The sequence below is a fragment of the Aspergillus pseudoviridinutans genome, assembly GCF_018340605.1.
Source record: "Aspergillus pseudoviridinutans IFM 55266 DNA, scaffold_5, whole genome shotgun sequence".
In the NCBI taxonomy this organism is placed as follows: domain Eukaryota; kingdom Fungi; phylum Ascomycota; class Eurotiomycetes; order Eurotiales; family Aspergillaceae; genus Aspergillus; species Aspergillus pseudoviridinutans.
Genome location: NW_025091285.1, coordinates 1,082,780 through 1,102,946, shown reverse-complemented (window position 1 = coordinate 1,102,946; position 20,167 = coordinate 1,082,780). Strand labels below are relative to the sequence as shown.

General features: G+C 49.9%; 6 protein-coding genes across 6 annotated transcripts; 2 read left to right on the top strand and 4 right to left on the bottom strand.

Moving 5' to 3' along the window:
• Positions 1-3,326: 3,326 nt before the first annotated feature.
• On the top strand, positions 3,327-4,598 carry Asppvi_007441 (uncharacterized protein; the record flags this gene model as incomplete). Its single annotated transcript, XM_043303328.1, has 1 exon — positions 3,327-4,598. One exon carries the CDS (start codon positions 3,327-3,329, stop codon positions 4,596-4,598), a length of 1,272 nt encoding a protein of 423 aa, XP_043159263.1.
• A 389-nt stretch (positions 4,599-4,987) lies between these two features.
• On the bottom strand, positions 4,988-5,666 carry Asppvi_007440 (snoRNA-binding rRNA-processing protein IMP3; the record flags this gene model as incomplete). The annotated part of the gene is made up of 3 exons (XM_043303327.1): positions 4,988-5,161; positions 5,217-5,577; positions 5,635-5,666. The coding sequence occupies 3 exons, from the start codon at positions 5,664-5,666 to the stop codon at positions 4,988-4,990; spliced, it is 567 nt and encodes a 188-aa protein (XP_043159262.1).
• Positions 5,667-6,452: 786 nt separating this feature from the next.
• On the bottom strand, positions 6,453-7,229 carry Asppvi_007439 (uncharacterized protein; the record flags this gene model as incomplete). Its single annotated transcript, XM_043303326.1, has 1 exon — positions 6,453-7,229. The coding sequence occupies one exon, from the start codon at positions 7,227-7,229 to the stop codon at positions 6,453-6,455; it is 777 nt and encodes a 258-aa protein (XP_043159261.1).
• Positions 7,230-10,240: 3,011 nt separating this feature from the next.
• On the bottom strand, positions 10,241-11,563 carry Asppvi_007438 (putative DnaJ domain protein; the record flags this gene model as incomplete). Its single annotated transcript, XM_043303325.1, has 2 exons — positions 10,241-11,330; positions 11,400-11,563. 2 exons carry the CDS (start codon positions 11,561-11,563, stop codon positions 10,241-10,243), a joined length of 1,254 nt encoding a protein of 417 aa, XP_043159260.1.
• Positions 11,564-12,148: 585 nt separating this feature from the next.
• Asppvi_007437 (uncharacterized protein) lies at positions 12,149-14,421 on the bottom strand (the record flags this gene model as incomplete). Its single annotated transcript, XM_043303324.1, has 2 exons — positions 12,149-13,971; positions 14,025-14,421. 2 exons carry the CDS (start codon positions 14,419-14,421, stop codon positions 12,149-12,151), a joined length of 2,220 nt encoding a protein of 739 aa, XP_043159259.1.
• Positions 14,422-18,039: 3,618 nt separating this feature from the next.
• Asppvi_007436 (NAD-dependent malic enzyme) lies at positions 18,040-20,156 on the top strand (the record flags this gene model as incomplete). Its single annotated transcript, XM_043303323.1, has 6 exons — positions 18,040-18,116; positions 18,189-18,295; positions 18,355-18,467; positions 18,523-18,601; positions 18,675-19,023; positions 19,085-20,156. The coding sequence occupies 6 exons, from the start codon at positions 18,040-18,042 to the stop codon at positions 20,154-20,156; spliced, it is 1,797 nt and encodes a 598-aa protein (XP_043159258.1).
• Positions 20,157-20,167: the final 11 nt, after the last annotated feature.

Here is a 20,167-nt window from a genome sequence, read left to right as displayed (position 1 = left end):
TGCTGAGCAGGGCCATGAGAAGGGGAAATCGGAGTGTATATATTGCAATAGATGCTGWATGAAAAGGCAGAAGAGGAGAACAGTGCAAGGAAGGAAGCAGACAAGGGAAAGGTCGACTCGCCCTTCCACCAGAGGCAGTCGCTCAGAGTCACCTGCAGAGAGGGAGAGAGACTTGTAAGAAGAAAGAAGGAAAGAGCAAGGAGGCCCAGGAAAGAAGGGGTTTTTATACTTGTGGTTTCCTCGCTAAACAGCTAGCAGGTCTCAAGCGAGATGCCGTCGATATTCGTCATTCACTGTCATTGACTGTGAACGGTCAAGGGCTACAGAGACTCTACACAACGAATTTGCTGGGGAGTTGACCACAACAGAGTACAAAGATGAGTCAGTACTGGAGTCTGGTTCTGGTTCAGTAAGACAATGGGCTTTGTTTACTGGCAGCAGGAGAGATAGGGTCTTGTTTCCGTGGTTGATGCGTTGGGATGACTCTTTGCTGGCAAAACTCGTCTATGTCGTTCCTGTAATAGTCATGATAGAGCGTCATTATTTGCAATTAGCTCKACAACTGTGTTCTATGGCTGCTACAGCTTGTCGAATGCGGGACTACCAGATACTGGGGCCTAAGGCTGAGGATCAGTATGATATACTGCAACGTAGATCTTATGAAAAGCTCGGTGGAATGTCATGACCACAATCAGTCGAGGATATTTCGAGACACTTAGGAAACAGGGCCGACCAGGTCTTTTTTTTACCAGACATTTTCACCGCTAGAGACAAAGGAAGCTCCGGACAAAGGGCCCAAACGAACTGGTCATCGAGTAGATTCGGTAATCCATTGTTTCAAAATCTTTGTACAGGACAGAAAAGGAACTCCATTGAGAGCGATGAACACACCCAAGAATCTTTTGGGCAGCGTTCAGAGGATCATTCTCCACAGCGTTATTTGCTCGAATAGCGAACTTGACGACTTCAGCCATGTACGGATGTTTCTACTACTTCAGGACGCATATAGTCACCAGCACTATCCAGTCACAATGTGCTATGCCTGGGCGTAAGCAAGCTCTACCAACGGCTGAACGCAGAAATGGTTATGCAGTTGTAAGTGACCTACTATGAGCCACCCAGATATAGAGAACAGATAAATGCATAGATCTGAGATCTTCTTACTTCCCAGGAGCCTGAGAAAGTAACCAATGACTATCACTAGTGCACGAACACGAGAGAAGTAATAAGTTACTGAAGATAAGATCCTGTCCTGATCGTCAAGAGCTATCTATCAGACACTATTCGACTGTTGACATCCATCTATATATGGTGATTGACTGCCCGATCTGGCAGCCCGGGGCATAGATAAAGGCTCCATGCTGGCCCATAGATGAGAAGGACAGAAGTATTCTTAAATGTCGAGTTAGAAAGGAAGCAACGTTTGTGAGATTGGAAGGGTCTTCTTTATTCACATGGAGCGACCATCCATGGGAGAACTACCTATTCTTCTGTTCTTTCCGTAAGATGACCTCAAGTACTGCTGCACTATTTGAAATGATCAAAGTCCATTCAGATGGCTTGAAGCATCTGCTGCGCCTGATCATGCACTACACGCATGGCAGCAGGCGTAAAACAGAGAGCCTTTCTCCAAACTCAAATGAACTGGCATAGGGCATTTACTAGCTTAGTTCAATGCACATGGATGAGTATGACCCGCCTGTCACAAGCAGACCTACCTGTTCAAGAAACCATGAGACCTCGAGAGTTTTGGTTGGTTCTCAAGAGCCAGTGTCGACATGGATTCGAAGTTTAATCAGACATGAACTTGATTTGAGCTGTGGATGCCGGGTACTTTATCCTTTTTGAGGAGCCAGCCAACTAATCAAGGATATCAAAGACTGTGAATGTACAGCACGGACCAGGCTCTTGATATGACCAGTATCAAAACTGGACCAGCCCTCCATATTCAGGATTTGTAGTATACTATTCAGTGATTGGTAAACATTAACTCATATGAGAATTCCAGATTGACCGCCTTGCAAAAGAATAGAAACGGCGGTCAACTGTGTCGACCAATGGCTGCCAGAAGGAGGGGCAGATGACCCGTTGCGCGACCGCGGATGGAGGAAGTCCATGCGCCGGAGGGGCGTAGTGGGGCAAGTCAGGTGGAGACCAGCGACATTCTGGCCAAGAAAATTGTCTCGTATCAGGACTGTGCAGGGCAAGTCACAGGCTCAGCTTGTCCCTTGCTTTTGAAGGTAATCCAGGATGAGTGTACCTCCCTTGGAGTATTTTCTATTCTTGTACGAGAAGGTAATCCATACTCAAGTTGCAACTTGCAAATGACGTAGTCTCCAGGGTCAACATGCTCCGATGCTGACACTGCATGAAGGAATCTCCCATGTTTCTTTCGGTTCCTGAAAAGAGCCATGCAGGGGGTCAGGGACAAGGGATCTAGACTCACCTTAAGAGGAAAGCGGGTGGATTCCGCTTTCTTCTACCTTTAGTGTCCATCCATACTCTGTATGTAATGATGGTAATGGCAGCGAACGAACCCCGCAGCTCTTCTTTGCTTTGAGACTTCTTTTTGGAGTCTTTCTGACCTGTTCTCGGGCGATTGCGGGGGCTTTTACCTATTCAGTCGCTGTGGTCATTAGGGCGTCAACGCCGGCGACAATCGTTTCTGCATTCATTTGTCGTTGAATGATATCAACTAAAATGGGTCCTCTGTTGCCGCTATGGAGATGAAACTAGATACTCGCACCACGATGATCGCCCTCCGTTGGCAAATTGGCACTGTTGGGCGCCTACAGTCGGTGAAGAGAATTCTTTCGTGGTACCTACAAGTATTTAGTTTCCAGTACCGACTCACTTGCGCAAGGAAAAGGATGAGGTTTCGTCTGGGAATCCCTCCCTAACTTGACACAGATCTTTCGTTGGTTTCAGGTTTCTATTTACAACATCATTAGTCTTATCATTACTGTCTCCTTTCTGCAGCATAACATTCTTTATTGTCTTCCTGATCAACGGGCTGATCATTCATCATGAGTCCCTTTCAATGATCATCCCGTGCTTTGCCCCTCTCTTCTTTGATCTTCCCCTCCTTGAACCATAATCTTATACTACCGATTGGCTGCGTGATGCAAAAGTAGGGTGTCTGATTCATTCATATAACCTTGGGATCAACACATTCGTCAGCGGCACTGACACATGTCTTCAAGTCGATGGTCTTTTGATCCTTCGCCTCTGACTGGTGCCTTTTGACGGCAAAGCACATGTGAATCTTTGCCATCCCATTTACCTTTTGCTCTTCCCACCTGATGTTTAAGGCAGCGACTGGGAGCATGGCCGCCTCATTCACATGCCATGGAGCTATACTGCCCAGCGGCAATCCCCATATGAGCCACTCTCATCACGGAAGCCACTCGATCCCTGTAGATGAAGCTACCCTCGCTTCCTCTATCACAACCACAACTTCGACTTCCACAATAAGTCCTTCTACTGCATTCAGTCTCACTCCTGGCTATGATCAACCTGCTTCGTATCTGGCAGTCTCAACTGTGCCATCCCTCAATATCACTACAAGAGCTATCTCGCCCTGCTTAAGCGACATTTCAGAGGCCAAGACCTTCTACAGCACCGTAGAGGTTACTGAGATTCCCGCGGATGCATGCGACTCGCCTACAGCGTTGGACTTGACATCGAAGGACTGCTTGGACCAGATGGAAACCAGCTTGACGTATGCTGTCAGGCAACCAGATACGGCGGCGGCGACGCCTTCAACCCCTACGTCGGATAGGCATCGCACGCCAAAAAGGAAACGAACAGTGTCACCGCCGTCCTCTGCAAAATCTCCCGACCATCGTCGCTCTACTTCTCGAAGCACTCGTCGGTCCGCACCTACAAGCCGCCGCAGTTCTTTGCATTCGCACCGTCGTGCAGCAACCACTACACCGCTTACACCGTCCATCGTTGATCGAAAGGATCCAGTGGCAAAGCGTGAAGACCTTTTGGCCCTCCATCGCGAGTCCTGTCGACTATTCCAGGACAATCAGGACAATGAATTACAACAATCCCGCTTGCAGGAAAGACGATCTCCTCCGGCAACCCTTCCTTATGTGACATCTTGCGCACACCGAGCATCTTCTGAATTCAGTTCACCGCCAGCGTCGCCAATTGTCCACACCCGTTTCTCCCTTACAGCTCGAGAATCAGGGCTGGACACCAGCCTGAGCCCCGATCAGCCGACTTATGTACCCACCGCCGATTCAAGAGACGCCGGCGCTTCAAAACAGGTGACGCCAACGGTAATCGACTGGACATCACCATCTACTCGCAGGCGAGAATATGAGAAAATCGATCGAGCCAGCACCGGTGTCCGGGGATTCTGGCGACGAGTGGCACCCCGGTGGTGCCAATTCGGGGACAATCGCATGCCGTTCTTCGAAGAAGGGAAGAACGGTAAAGGCAATTATGAGGGCAGCGTCCGGAGGTTTCGTATGGACTTGCCTGATGAGCCGGCCGACGAGACGGCGAAGTCGAGATCCCGTAGAAGCCTGAAGTTCAAGAAGAAGTTGATCGTCCATGGGTTTGCCCCTCGGCGGAGGACGTGTTAGTCTCTGAGCTGCGTCTCGAGCTTTTTCATGTTGCGTCTCGTTTAGCGTGCTGCTTGTCGCGGGCGATGTTGGTGCAGCAATGATACCACGATTATTACACTGACGTCCTGCCTGGTTTCGTGTTTTTGAAGGCTTTTGTCGACCCAGTTTATACGGGTGTAGCCTTGAGATTGTGATACCCTGCCACCATGGCCTTTTCTTTATCTTAGTCTTAGCATATCAAAGCATATTATATCTGAAAATGAGTTTAATGAATGAGTACTTTTCTAGATCTCCAGCAATGTACGTAACACCCGACGCCATGCAAATGCAATATATGGGTATCGATAGAAGCGTATAGCCATCCCCCAAGTCAGCCGAGTCCGCCAAGCAGCCAGTCAGCCAAGCAACTACAACAGATCAAAATCGTCCAGGTTATCCCTGTAGCGCATGATATTGCGCTTGATCTTGCTGCTATCCACCCAGGTGATATGATCCTCCATATTGCGCGTAACCAGATAAGCCGGGTCCGTGACGACCTCCGGCCCACAGCGCACATGTCCCTGCTCGATATACGTCACAGCCTACCCAGTCAGCACCTAACTTTTTCGGTCAGAAAGGAGGAAGAACAGAACATACAGCCTTAATCGTCTCCACCATCCCCGTCCGCACCATCACAACCGCCAACCTCCTCCTACAAAACGCCGAAACCGTCACCTCGCGCTCCACCCGCGACAAGCCCGCCCCTTGCTCGCGCGACTGCTTCAGCAGGCCCATCCGCCACAGCTTGTCCAGAACCTCGGACTCGATCTTCTTGCGCAGCGGGTCCGAGTCAGGGTCTAGTTGGGAGAGCTTGTGGGCGAGTTGGCGGAGGGAGCCGGCGAGGGCATTGTAGGATTTGTAGTCTGTGTCGTTTTGGAGGTGGTAGCGTTGCCGGATTTGGTGCTCGCGGTGCCCGCCGTCGGATTTGTAGTTTATGAAGTCGACCTTTCGGAGGAGTCTATATGTTTGTTAGTTGGGTTGCTGGAACCGGGTTGAGAAGGAAGGAGGGGCGGACTTTTTCTCGTGATATTTGAGTTCGCGGACCATCTTGACGGTGATATGCGAGGTTTTCTGGAATAAGAGGAGAGGATTCGGCGATTGCGATTTGATGGATGGCTTGTGGTGGTGAGGATAAAAATTCTATGGATGAAAGGCGGTGTGAGGTTCTGCTGGAGGTTTGGTGCAAAGTGTGCAAACTCCACATGATTCTGGACCAGTGGTCAGATTTACTATTCCTATTCGGGTATAGTGTTTATCTGCAACAATAGACGTCAAATGCTGTTATAGCACGCCCGCAGGAGCACACTGTTGATGCACAAGTGTGCTATGCCAATGAAAATGGCCATCTAGCTCATCTGGCAACTATCTGGGCTGCCTGGGCTACTTGGTGGTACTGCATTTTCATCACGTGTACCCTGAAGGAAGGTCTTGTATATAGCACAGATTGCGTATCGGCTTACGGGTGTTGACGCCGAAGCGTCAAGGCTGGAACTCAAAGCTTCATGGACATCGCTAGCCAAACTGCAAACATAAACAAGAGTATTTATGCAGCAGTTATTGATCATATGGTGGACAACCCACTAATTCCTACGCCCTAGGATTAAGGTTTAGTACGAGATATACTCAAAGCTAGAGAATTTAAATGTAACAATCCTTTCTGAGTAATGACAGTGGCAAACATGTGCTTATTCACACCAACAAGGGCATAGTGCAAACACGATATATTCAGGCCCAGATGATCGTTTACAACTGAAGCCAACCAAGACCCGCCCCTCTCGCCGGGGAACAGTGGCTTGTCCAGGGACAGATTGGAGATCCGTAAAAGCTGCCCGCTTAGGCATTGTAGGCGGTTCCTTCACAGAGCTCAAAGCTATCCCCAGTACCTGGCTCCGAAATGACGATTTCGTTGTTGTCAACATTGAAGCTTGTCAAGAAATCGCTAAACAAAAATTTGTTTTGAGTTGTCCCAGAACCACTTTTCCGGATCCTGATCGGCTGCAATTCACCACCGGGACCAATGATACTGATTACTATCCTGTCGCTGGCGATGAGAGGAATCTTGGGAGACATGACTCTGGTCCCTGTAATAGTGACAACATACCGAGTTCGCTTGTTGTCAGAGAGAATTGTTGTATTTTTGTCGTTCTGATACCAGTAGGAGTTCGGATAGCCCCGTCGGCGTATGAAGAAACTGTACCCAGACAGCCAGTCATCGTCCACGTTGACAGCAGTCTGCTGGGCGATTACTCTCCACTGAAGCCCTGTGCGGCCGCCCATCCAGTAGACTTTGATTTTGCCAACCAAATCATTGAGGACAGTGCCTTCGGCAGTGTTGCCGGACTCGTTTTTGCCGGAAAGAGCAAAATGCAGTGTTGCTCCAACGTCTCCATCGTCGCAGTTGATTGTCCAGAATCTAGAAGACTCCCTTTTGAGTTCGTGGATGTTGATAACCTTGTTTTTCTGGCTGCCTAGTTTGAGCTGCTGGTTCTCCAACAGGATACGGAAGAATGTATCGGTACTGTTTCGATCAGGGGAGATAACGAGCCAGTTGTAGTTGTCGTCGTTTCCGTCACCTGGTCTCTTCAAGGCGAGATAGCTGTAGTAGGCCATGGTGGTAGTTGCGTACGGTGGCTTTGCAAATTATGTAGAACTTGGATAGAAGAATATAAATCGATGAAGTGAAACTATGGCAAGAATTCGAAGAATGACAAGAGCTGCTCCCTAGTCTGACTGACTTGCTGAACCCCAAGCTAGGTTCCTCTTGATGGTTTATATAGCTTTCCCGGCCACTGTATGACTGTGCCTTACTATCAATTTTGCTGAGGTATAGAGTAAGGTTTGACCAATGCACTCCAGCAACGAAGCACATAAGCTGAAGCACATTTGTTAGCCTTTCGCTTTTACTGTCCACAGCTCTGCATTATCCTCAGATGGTATGATTGACATCGTGCCAGAATGTCAGCTGGAAGTGGGAAAGAATCTAAGCTGAACTATACTCCCTGAGCAGTAAGCCACCAGTATCCAGGACACAATCACCAAACTGTAAATGGTGACAACAATACTACCTAGCGATTTCCGTGTGGTAGATCTCCTGCACGGAAAAGGTCAGGCCTGACATCTTGCTGTGTCACTGGGGGTGGCTGCTCTTCTCCGCAGCTGAACTAGTAAGAAATTTCTCAAATAGAGACTGTACTTAGCTGTTATGTTCACTGAGCATTGAGTAGAAAAGAAAGCATGGTGCTGTGGCTTGCCTTAGATCTGTGATGAATGTGTTTATTTAAGCAGATTTCTAACTACTTTGTTCTCAGCTCTCTACAGCAGCTATGTCTATTCTTTGCGCATGGTTGCCTTGTACTAAAGTAACCTGGATCGCATGACATTTACTTCAGCTCGCCTAGCAGATCTTCCATTGAGTATTAAGTAAAAGAAAGAGCATTGTGCTATGGCTTGCATTAGACATTGTGATGGATGAGTTTAACATGCAGATTTCTGACCCTTGACGCAATATAACATTGGAGAAGCTATACCAAAACAGTGTAAATGGACTAGTTCCTCATTGACCACAGGAAGAATAGTCTCCTCATACTTAATAACGCAGAAGAAATCCTTGAAATGTCAAAGGCTAGCTGATAAGTCCAACCAGCAGCACCTTATTATGTTACATCCTGACAGCTTGTCCTAGTCTGCAATAGCTCAAGCAATCACATTGCTTCCTGAATTAACCGATGGACCCCGTGTGACAAAAATAAAGTTAAGCTTTTCCGGGTCGGACCCTATTTGTTATCATCCAAGGCACTGCTGCAGGAGCTAGAGTGTTGCTGCTCCCCATAGGGCAATTAAAACCGTACTTCTATTCCTACAAGGCTAAAGAACAACAACCCCGCAAATCAGGACCTATATACTAGCACATGGGGTACATATGCATCTTACTGCACAATACGAGGTAGTAAGGCAACCAGGGTCCTGGCAAGATACGTTAATCATCCTGACTGTGCTAGAGTGGTAAAAGTAATATCAGGTAGCTAACATTTATCCGTGACAGGCACGTACATGTGACATGTCATGTTTTACAAATGAATTGCGGCATTTATGCATGAGACCAACTTTATTCTACTTCAGCCAGCCACAGTAGATTAGACCCTTGATATTGTACAGTTTGCATAGTCTCCCAGGTATCTCGATGATTCTCGCACGACGCAGCTTCCTTGCGTCAGGATCAGCAGTGATAGGTATAGGCCTGAATATGTCAGACTTCATAAAGTACGATATCCCACATTGTGTTTCCTGATTCGTGTCATAACCTGCCTTTCGATTCAACTTCCATTGACTCAAACCACTGCAGCGACTTGACCTCCGGAAGTACTTGTGAGTGTGGAATAACACTGAAGAAGAAAGGAGACTAAATCTCCAGCTTATTAGGCAACTATGAATTTCTGGCGAATTATATCTTTCCTGGCGCTGTCTGTGGCTGTCATGGCCAAATCTCCAGCAGGAACAAGTAAGTTCATGGCGCCAAATCTCGTATACAGCCGAATTATAAGCTGATGTGTATTCAAGGATGCGGTTCTTATAAAATTTGCCTATCTAAATGCTCAAGTGGAGACTTTGAAGTTATTGTGGATAAGTGCAGCAGTGGTCTTTGTGCTGCGAGCTTTTACTGTGTCTAAGATCAATGATTACCTACCTAGTGGAAGGCGGGCTCCTCACTCCCTAGTTGAGGGAGAAAAGATGCTGTGGTGAACCTAGTGTATCTAGTTGGCAGTTGCAGCAGTGGTGAATGTGTGATCAGCCTTGATATAGGTCTTCCGCTTTGTGTAAGGTATATCTCCTTGCAAATGCAAAGGCTTTATCAACCATTAGTTTTACTATAATAACATCAGTTGAAATGTTACTACAAGTAAGCAAAGGATCCTGTTCAAAACATAGATCAGCTGGATTGAGCGTTGTCTGGACCAGCAATTCGATCCGGCGATCAAAGGCTAGGAATCTTGGATCACCGTCGCGTCTCACCTCTAACCACTGAACTACTAACCTCGCAGCAGCTCCGATGCAATAGGCCAGGCTGGTTTCTGCTTGATGCTACCTGCTAGAAGCTCATACACTAATAGCCATGGATGCTATCCAGAAAAAGCACAAAGGACTTGTGAAGGGCTCACGAAGATGTTTGACCTCTGGGTAAAAGCACAGTATATCTATGTGACTGACATTGTGACCCCGCCACACCACAACATCGATATCCCACGCCTACAACGCCAGGGCCTTGATTCCGAGGTTGTGGATCTGGTTCAACAGCTTCCAGCCCTCAGACATGAGGCAGTGTGGAGCTACCAAGAGGAAGAAGTCGAGCTCATCCCCCGTGCAAAACTAGTGAATTACTCTGTGCAACCAAGCTGTGTGGGCGATGAGATGCTCGAGGATCTACGATGGGTAGATTGGACTGATAAGGAGGCCTTTTGAGCCCTGCTGCGCGGAGATCGTTAGGACGCAACTAGCGGAGATGACGGGGACCCTGGGGACAGCGTTTTTGGGTCAACAGCGTTAAATACTTGCAGTAGGCGCCTTTGATGGATACTTTTATTCGTTCTTCTAGTCTATCAAAGGTTGTACAGAAATGAAGACGATTATAATTCATCTTTGCCCTCTGAAGGCATAGGCCGGCCACTGTCCTTGCCGAGATCGACCCCGTTCTTCTTGCGCCATTTCTCCCACATGGCCCAGAAATCCTTCTCCATCCCGCTTTCCATCTGGTCCGGCAGGATGACAGCGTACTCGACGTACAGGTTGCCCGGTTCCGAATCGTGATCGTGGTGCTCGTGCAAATGACCCTCGGAATAGAACGGCATGCCCTCGCCCTTGACCGTCTCGACGGAAAGCGGCTGGACGACCTCGCCGCGCTTGCGGCTCAGCTGCACGACATGCCCGTCCAGATGCGTGATGTTGCGCGTCCAATCGCCCATCCACGCCTCCCGCAGCGAGAGCACCTCCCTCCAGAACAGGTGCCTGCCCTTGCGCCGGAAGAACGTGCCGTCGGTACGGCGCTCCTGCTCAGCCGCCAGCTCGGGTTCCTTCTCCTCCAGCACCAGGATCAGATCGCCCGCCACCCAGTCCGGGCTCTCGTCGCCCTCGTTCTCAAACACCAGCCGCGTCCCCTTGTCCATGCCCGGCTCCACCGTCGCAACCGTCTCCACCTCGCGCCGCACAACCCGCTGCCCCGCACACACAGGACACGGCTTCTTGATCGTCTTGCCCTGGCCGTGGCACGCGTCGCACGGCATCTGCACCTGCTGGTACATCCCCGGCGCAAGCATGTGCTTCTGGATTATCCTTCCCCGCCCACTACACTTGGGGCACGTCACCACCTCCCGGTCCGCCGACCCCGTCCCCTCGCACGCATCGCAGATCTGCTGCTTCTCAATCCCAAACCGGATCTCCCGCCCCGTGTAGAAATCCCGCAGCGGCAGCGCCACCCGCATCTCCATGTCCGGTCCGCGCCTGTGGCCCGGCGCATGCCCGAAGTGTCCACCGCCGCCGAAAAACCTCGAGAACAGGTCGAACGGGTCGTTCGCGGGGCGTCCTGCCGTCCCGCCCTGCCGGTGCTGGTCGATTCCCTCGTGTCCGTACTGATCGTAAATCTTCCGCGTGGCTGGCGTGGAGAGGACATCGTATGCGTCTGCGATTTCGACGAATTTCTCCCGCGCCGTCTCGTCGCCTCTGTCCGTACAGTTTAGCTTCTCCCCATTCCTCTCGCGAGCGAGCGCCTTGGAGTGGTAATAGACTTACGGGTTCTTGTCCGGATGGAACTTCTTGCTCAGCGTCCGGTACGCGCGCTTGATATCCCGCTCCGAGGCGGAGCGGTCCAGCCCCAGGATCTTATAGTAATCCTCCTTGGCCAGCGCCAGGACCAGGCAGAGCGCAATCGCGAGCAGAATTGTAATTAGACGCATTGTGATGATTGGTGGGCAAGCTGCATCACAGCCGCGTTTACACGTAGCAATTGGTCAAGGATGCCTCAATGGTCAATGCCAAGGTGGTGTATTGTGTATTGTATTTCTGAAGCAGAGGTATAGCTTGTGAAGTAAGACTAGACTTTGTCTGTGATGTTGTGTTGATTGGAATGGTCCTGGATGCTTCAGGAAGACTTGAGATCAGCAAAGAACTCAAGATGGAGTTGGTGCTGGCGGTGATTGTTTTGCGCTTGCCCTGGACTTCTTGCGCGGTATTTGGCCGGCCACTACTGATAAAGTCCGTGTTGATAGAGAGGTAGTAGCTATTGATTAGGTGGCCGCAACGTGGAGGAAAATGGTTTGTCCGGTCACGTGCTGGACATTTTTGCCTGTTTATTGAGGTATCACATAACTAGATTGTGAGAGCTCGAGTAAAGGACAGGTGATCAGCTAGTTACATTAACTAGATTAAAAGTATAGAGTGAAAGAGAGGTGGTTTGGACTGTCAGATCAATTGAGCAGTTGAACAAAGAATAGCGCAATCATTCATAACTCATACCACCAGTGACAAAGTCAAATTAACGCCTAAGTACTTCCCCAAGACCGGCCGACAACATCGAAAATCTCATTTCGCCATGTCCGTCCAAGACCCTGGCTCTGATCTCCCTCCTCGATGGCCTCTTGAGCCCGCAATCCCTCCTCCCGCCACACCTTCACAATACTTCCAGGCGCATAGACGTCCTTGAAGACACCGCTGCTTGGGGCTTCAAAGCCGACCCGGGTTTCGACGTCCGTCTCTGGCAGCTTCAACCGAGCCAGTACGGCCCGGACAAAGGTCGCCAGGTCCTGCGGATTGGCAATCCGAGCGGCCCGAAGTCGTTCTCGGGCAAAGACCAACTCTCGGTTGAGGGCAAAGGCCGCCTGGACAATGGACTCGGCGATCTTCTTCTCCAACACGCGGCGCACAAGATGCTTCAGGAAGGGCTTGGTCAGCCACAGGAGGAATTTCCATTTGCTCTTGTGTACTTTGTAGTCGAGCTTGTGGATTCGAACGCGCACGCCGCGCAGGGTAAAGATCTGCTCCAGGCGTTCCCGCCCCACTTCCACATCGAGCGAGATGTCGATGCCCCGTCTGTCGAGATAGAAGCTGGCAATGCCTTCGTCCTTGATGCGGAACAACGGCCATGCATGAGTGCGGATCCAGTAGCCAAACTCGGTTGCACTGATGTTGAGGCCAAAGACCGTTGCAGTAAATGTGGTTTTGAGGTCAGTCGAAGTTCTCTTTGAATGCTTCTTCAGAACGTCAATGTCGTTGCGCGTGGTGAGGTGCATACGGTAGGGCAGGAACGATGAGAAATTGACCGTGTGACCGGGCTCAAGGATCAAGTTCTCAATCAACAGATCCATTTCTGGCGCGGAGATCTCCAGCCGCGGAATTGGGATATATTGGATACTGCGAACGATAAGCGGCAAGAAGATTTCTGCCATGTCTGATGGCAGCTGGCTTTTACGGTCTTGGAAGCCGTTCCATGCATCCTTGTAGATCTTGCGAGTCACGTCAACAAGTTTCGAAACTTGAGTATCCTCAGGTACAGTCCGCAGTGTGCGCTTCAGCTGAGTTAGGAAGGCGTCTACGTCCTGACGCAGGGTAGTTTCGGTGCCGACAGTCTTCGACTTCTCCTTCAGCTCGTCTACTTTTTGTGGAGCCTTGTCAAAGAACTTGGGGTCCGTCAGCATTTCCTGGAGCGCGGTTCCAATCTCCGATATGAACTTCTCGAACTCTGGGTCTTTGTTGGCATGCTTGATGACATCCTTGAATCTCTGTTCCAACTCCTTCCACTCTTCGGCATCTCCGTAGGACTGAAGCAGCTTCCAAAACTGCTCCATTGCCTGTTTGAGATCTTCGTTAACATCAACCTCCTCCTCGGCTGTGGAGACGACCTCTTCGGCGGCGTTGGCGTACAGCTGCACATACCGCTGCGCCAACTGTGACAGAGTCGCCACGGAGTCAGAATAATCCGATCGCTCTCGCAGCTTGATGACGGCTTGTTTGAGCCGATGCAGCAGCGTGTCTCGCTCTTGTCCGGCAAGATGCTCCTTGGCACTGTCAATGGCTTCTCGACCAGTGTCTTTCAGCCCATGCCCCGCAACCTCTGCGACTTGGGTGACTTCCTTGCGGAGTTCCTCACCCGACACGGCTCGACCGTCGTCCGCACCCGCGCCTTGAACCGCACCCCGTTCCTCTTCGGACGGCTTGAGCTTTTCTCCGACCTGTTTTGAGGTATCAGACAGCGCGAGAGCCGTGTCGGAGAAGATCTCCCGGCCAACGGTGGTGAGATCCTCGACAAAGAGACGAAAGTCGGCATTGGTGAGGAGCAGGCTTCCCACGGTGCGGAGACTGTTATATGCTATTCAAAATTATAAGCACAATGCCTTCGAACGCGGTTGGCATATGTCATACCTGCTTTGGTGTCCTGCCGAGCTTTGACCTGAGAGGCACGGCGACTGACTTCAGCCGTATCTATCGATGCTCTAGACTTGGAGAGATGCCACAAGAATTCCTGCAGCTGGTCATCACCGTTCTTTTCCCGCAGAAACTCAATGAATATTTCGATCCAGAGGCGACAGTCCCGGGCTAGTTGACGGCCGACAGAACCGATGTCTTGGTTGCGAGGGTTGATAATATCTGAAGCCAGAAGCGTACGTAGATTGGCGATGGTCTGATCGGTGGATGGCATGTAACCCTCGGAAAGGGCACGGAACATCTGATAACTATGCAATTTCTGATGCAGACGACGCTGGCGTGAGGTATCATCCTCGTAGCGAGGGAGGAGTGGCTCCGTCTCTCCTCCAGGCATGATGACGGTGGTTGTGGTACTGGGCACCCGCAAATTGATACTCCGTGTAAACTTGGAGCTAGGGATAAGGAATCTCTGGGCGGAAAGTGAGTCCTTGGTGATGCTGAATTGATTAAAAGAACCGTTCCCGAGATGATTGAGATGAAGAAGGAACTTTTAGCAGCTCTCCTAGGATGAGACAGGCCAAGGTGGTAAGATGTGCATCATCGCAGCAGCTTTTCCTGATTTGCTGTCAAGCATGGATAGCTCCTCTCACTCTTGCGTCACTCCAACCTTGGCGTCTTATCGCAGTCAGGTGATCTTATCACATGTTTATCGAGTTGTCATACACAGTTGGATGAAACACCTCATATTTCTTGATATTAACTATCCATTTATCTTCTGCATTATTGAGACAAGAGGCGATTGGCGGTCACATCTATCTATAAAGTAGTTTATTTCCAACCACAACGCTAAATGTCGACACATGTGGAGAGTTGGAACGGCGTCTTTATCTAACAGCAATGCTTATCGATAAAGGTATCGTGGGTCTAGAACAATGCGGAGAATCTTTTCTGTGGAGAGTCCTCCGTAGCTTTCTACTCCCGTACTTACGGCATTTCATCGAACCAAGCCAGATCGAGGTGTACAGGGCCTCGTGCCATCGTATTGGTGCTGCTTCAGGGGTGGCTTCAAATCTCACGCTCAATTATTTGCTTCAACCGTGTTCATTAGATGATTTCTCAATCCATTCAATGAGAGAAACCAAGCTAAGGATCAACATGTTCCCACAGTAGCACAGGGAGAACGTCAACAAGGGGCCATACCATAGAATGCTCAATTCCTGACCCAGAATCATGGTGTATGGATTACCACGGGAGTGTATGAATGAACAAGTGATGGATGGAATAACCCTCTACATTTGTATACACTTGATGTAAAGAAATCATCGACATCTCAGGAGGCATAACGTAGTCTGGGGACGAGGGTGTCTTGGGTCTCCACACCCAGCCACCGAGACTTCTGACGGCTGAGTCTGGGGTTAACCTTTTTTCGTAGCGAGACCTTGCAGTAGCTTAGAACAGATTGCTCCGTACGGAGTAATTCGTGCCTTATTCGCATACTAGATACTCCGTACACCAGAGCTCAATCCGAGTCTCTCCGTAGTCCGTATGATGATGACGCACATATCGTTCAAAGCTGTGTTACTGACGGCAGTGTAACTTCAGCCTCGTAGTACGTAATGAGTCAGGTGGCCGGCATCAGTTGTTGGGATTGCAATCTCAACCGTGCTGAGGAGAAATTCAACGGTCTCTGGTGTACGATGTATATATGATCACAATTCCGTACATCTTACGAGTACCTGTAAGGACTTAGTTCTGGGGAAAAGTCCAATAGCAGATGGAGAAATGATCATCGCCAATGCTGGATGGTCAAGCTTTATGATTCATGCCATTGAATCTGGGGATATCCTTGTGGAGCATTTCTCCTCGCATCTGCGGCGGATTTTGAATCGTTGATCTATCAACTTCCTGCAAGGAGTCACTGAGGGATTTTCTGTCTCTTAAATCGCTCATGGAATGACAGAGGGGTCTCATATCCATCATTAACTCAGCGTATGCATCTGAGACACATTCGATCCTTTCCAGAGATGAAGCTTTGACATACAACCATTACATAGAGTACAGAAGTACCGCATAGAGTGTGGCTGGTGAGCTCAAGTAAACAAAGCACTGCCACGAGGTTCTAAATCTGGCTCAGTAGCTCTGTATTAGTAATAAGAGCCAAGCTTGTTTTTATCTGTAGCTGTGAAAGTAATCAGGAACCTTTCCGTTGGGGTCACTGAGGGCTGGCCAATAATTCCCTGTAGGACTGTGGCTTCTTCCGGTTGGCCCCATCGGCCGGCCCCGGTCGGTGGACGGCGCTATTCCGCTTGGGGGAATACTTGGTTGTGCCTCTCGGAATGGAGTTGGGGTCAGCAATTCTCGTCGACGAAAAAATCGCTCACTGTGGCAGCACTCCTTGATTCTCTAAGGATGTCTGAGTAGCACAATCACCGAGTTCATGGCAATTACGGCCTTTCTCTCATGCAGGATCAGAGTCTCTGAGTCTAAACAACATAACAGGTCATCTTCATGTTTCTTCTCATGTATTAAATCCGAGGAATAGGAAAAGTCCGAAATTACTAAATCTAGACCTCTCGATGACTAAACCAAGCGAGCTCGGCCGTCGTCCGGACCCGGGCCGCGTCGACTGCGGGGAGTTGCCTAGGGAGGCAAGCAGCGAAAAATAAGTCCAGAAGCATTCCTCAGGCAGTTAGGCAGAGAGCTCTGCTATTAGCCTAATAATTGATGCCACATGAGATTTGGGCCCACCGGACCCTGCGGTCGAGTCGGGTCCAGTGGGCAGTTACCCAACTTAGACTCATGTGTACACTGTAGTTTGAGTACTCGCGCAAGAAAAATGGCGCATCCGTTGCAGAAATGCTCCACTGCCTTGGATATCGGCATGCCATGTCGGATACCGATCTTTCGGATACCTCCAGCAACAATTACATATGTAGCAATATCCATGTACTCTAGGTTATGGTAATATCTGAGAGGAATGAATTTGAATCCGAGTTATTATTCTACTGGATTTATACCGTAGCAAAGAGTGATGTTGATAGCTGGTTGAGAACGTAGACTTTATGCGGAGAAGTCCAGCGGAATCCCCTCATGAAATATTCGCTTACGCTCAACTGTCTAGGAACGGCACCAATTCATGAATCTGATTATTCTATCAACTGCATACATCGGAACGAGCGAGCGTATCAGTTGCATTAGGTCCAACATTTAATTTTCACCATTAATATTAAAAAAGTACTCTGTCAGCCTTGCATGTCAAAAATAGCCAACGTACCCAAGTCTACTTCGTATATTGAGTCATATGTAGCGCTTTACATGTAGACTCTGCACAACAAAAGCAAACTGTAATGCGATACATCCCTTCAACGATTCAACATTGATCATCATGCTCATTCCCATTATTAATCGGCCTCTGTTTGTTTCTTCGCTTTCTCCGCATTTGTCGCAATTCGGAGGCACTTCCCGTTCTCCACTTCCGTTCAATTTTCTGCGACCCCCAACCCGATCCAATTCAATTCAACCCAATCCAATCATCCAAAAGCTTCGTATCCTCAATCCATGCCCACTTGCGAATTCAACTGAAACGGTTCGCCGCCATGCAAACCGCTTCCCCCCCGAATATCCACCATTGCGATCCCGACCTCCCTGACTGGTCCCCTCGTCCCCGAATATTCCCGACTGCTCAGTGAAGGAGTCATCGACTAATCACCGCTCGCGCTCTGTTTCATAGCCTTCAAAACCTCCTCGTTGGAGATTTCCTACTAGGTATATTTCCTCCGAATACTACTCCTGCCACCAACGGGTGCTTGTGCTTGACTTCGGAATGTTTTGGGTGCCTCCTCAGGGGTCTCCAATGCTAGTGCGGACACATAAAAACAGACTGGCACCTGTGGCCATCTTGTCTCAGTCTTCTTCATTTTTATTTCCATCCTCTCCTCTCCGCTCTTCTGCCTCTGTCGTCGCCATTGCTACTCGTCATAGAAGCAGTATTACGTCGTCTCAACGTTCCACAATGGCTCGATTTCCCTCCCATCAGAACCGGCCGGTCCATGCGACCCCGACCCCATACGTGAATCATGCTGCTCCCATGTAAGTCTCTCCGTCCGTACAAGTATTATCTGGAAGGAAGTGATGCTAACTGACTCATTGTTGCTTGTATAGTGACCCAAATTACGATACTGCCAACCCTGCATACATTCGCAAATATCTCCGCACCTACGGTCTGACTCCCCCGCGCGCGGAGTCATACGAAGTCCAGAAGACACGGTGTATGTCCACACAACACGAACGACCTGGCGTCTGCTGGCAGGATCTAATTTGAATATAGGTCTCGCTCAATTGGCCCTCAAGCAGACTGCCATAGATAAATTCCTCTACCTTAGCACCATCCGCAAAAACAATGTCCACCTCTTTTACCGTTTGATCACAGATCATCTCAAGGTATGAGCAACAGTAACCAGTCGCAAGCAGCCGATTGCAAGACTAACGTTGACAGGAATTGACACCTTTGATTTACACACCTGTTGTTGGAGAAGCATGCCAAAAATGGTCGGAAATCTACCAGCAGCCAGAAGGTGAGTCCAGACCTTTTTGCACTTTTTCCCGCTAATGCATCGAATCCGACGCTAACGACGTTCACCTGCCTAGGCATGTATCTGAGCTGGGAGGACCGCGGCAATCTGGCCGCTGTCATCGCCAACTGGCCGCAGCCCAACGTCGAAATCACGTGCATCACCGATGGGTCCCGAATTCTCGGATTGGGAGATCTTGGCATCAACGGAATGGGCATTCCGATTGGTAAGCTGGCGCTGTATACTGCATGTGCGGGGATCCGTCCCGAGGCCACCCTGCCCTTGACTCTGGATCTGGGGACAAGCAACAAGGCTCTCCGGGAAGATCCGCTGTACATGGGTACTCGCCGTGACAAGATCTCTGCCGAGGAGGAACGGGAATTCTTGGATGAATTGATGGCGGCTTTGACCGAGCGCTGGCCTGGGTAAGTTGCTCCACCTTCCCAATTCTTTCCGATGACACCGGACGCTAACGAAGGTAAACAGTATCGTCATTCAGTTTGAGGACTTCAAGAATCCCTTCCCCGCTTTGGAACGGTATCGTGATGTCTACACATGCTTCAACGATGACATCCAAGGTACGGGTGCTGTCATCCTTGGTGGCGTCATCAACGCTGTGAAGCGTTCGGGACTTCCCTGCAAGGAACACCGCGCCGTCTTCCTTGGTGCTGGAAGTGCTGGTGTCGGTGTGGCCAAGCAGATTGTTGCATTCTTCATGCGCGAGGGCATGACGGAAGATGAGGCCCGCTCCTGCTTCTACCTGGTCGACACTAAGGGCCTTGTCACCGCTGATCGGGGTGATAAGCTGGCCGATCACAAGGTCTACTTTGCTCGTACGGACAACGACGGCCAGCAGTTCAAGACCCTCAACGAAGTGGTCGATCATGTGAAGCCGACCATCCTCATGGGTCTGTCGACCCTCGGCGGCGTCTTCACCCCGGAGATCCTGCGCAAGATGGCCGACTGGAACACTCACCCCATCATCTTCCCCCTGTCAAACCCTTCCTCCAAGTCAGAATGTGACTTTGAAAGTGCCATCACCCACACCGATGGCCGTGCCCTCTTCGCCTCCGGTTCCCCCTTCCAACCTTTCTCCTTCAAGAACTCTTCCGGAGAGACTCGCACCTACTACCCGGGCCAGGGCAACAACATGTATGTCTTCCCCGGTATCGGTCTGGGAACTATCCTCTCCAAGGCGGTCAAGGTCACCGACGAGATGATCTACGCCTCCGGTGCTGCTCTCTCACAAGCTCTGACCGCCGAGGAGATCGACCTTGGTCTCCTCTACCCCGACTTGACCCGCATCCGTCAAGTCAGCATCGTCGTGGCCCGCAAGGTCATCCGCGCCGCACAGGAAGCCGGCGTGGACCGCGAGACTTCTCTGCGCACCATGGACGACGATAACCTCGATGCATGGATCAAGGCCCGCATGTACGACCCTCACAGCGAAGTCCACGCTTTGGAGAGAGAAGTGGGCGCCCTTCTCTCGAATCTCGGACCTGCCTCTCCTGCCTTGAATGGCTATTATGAGGATCAAGGCAAAGATGCTAAGCTGTAGTTTTATTCTCT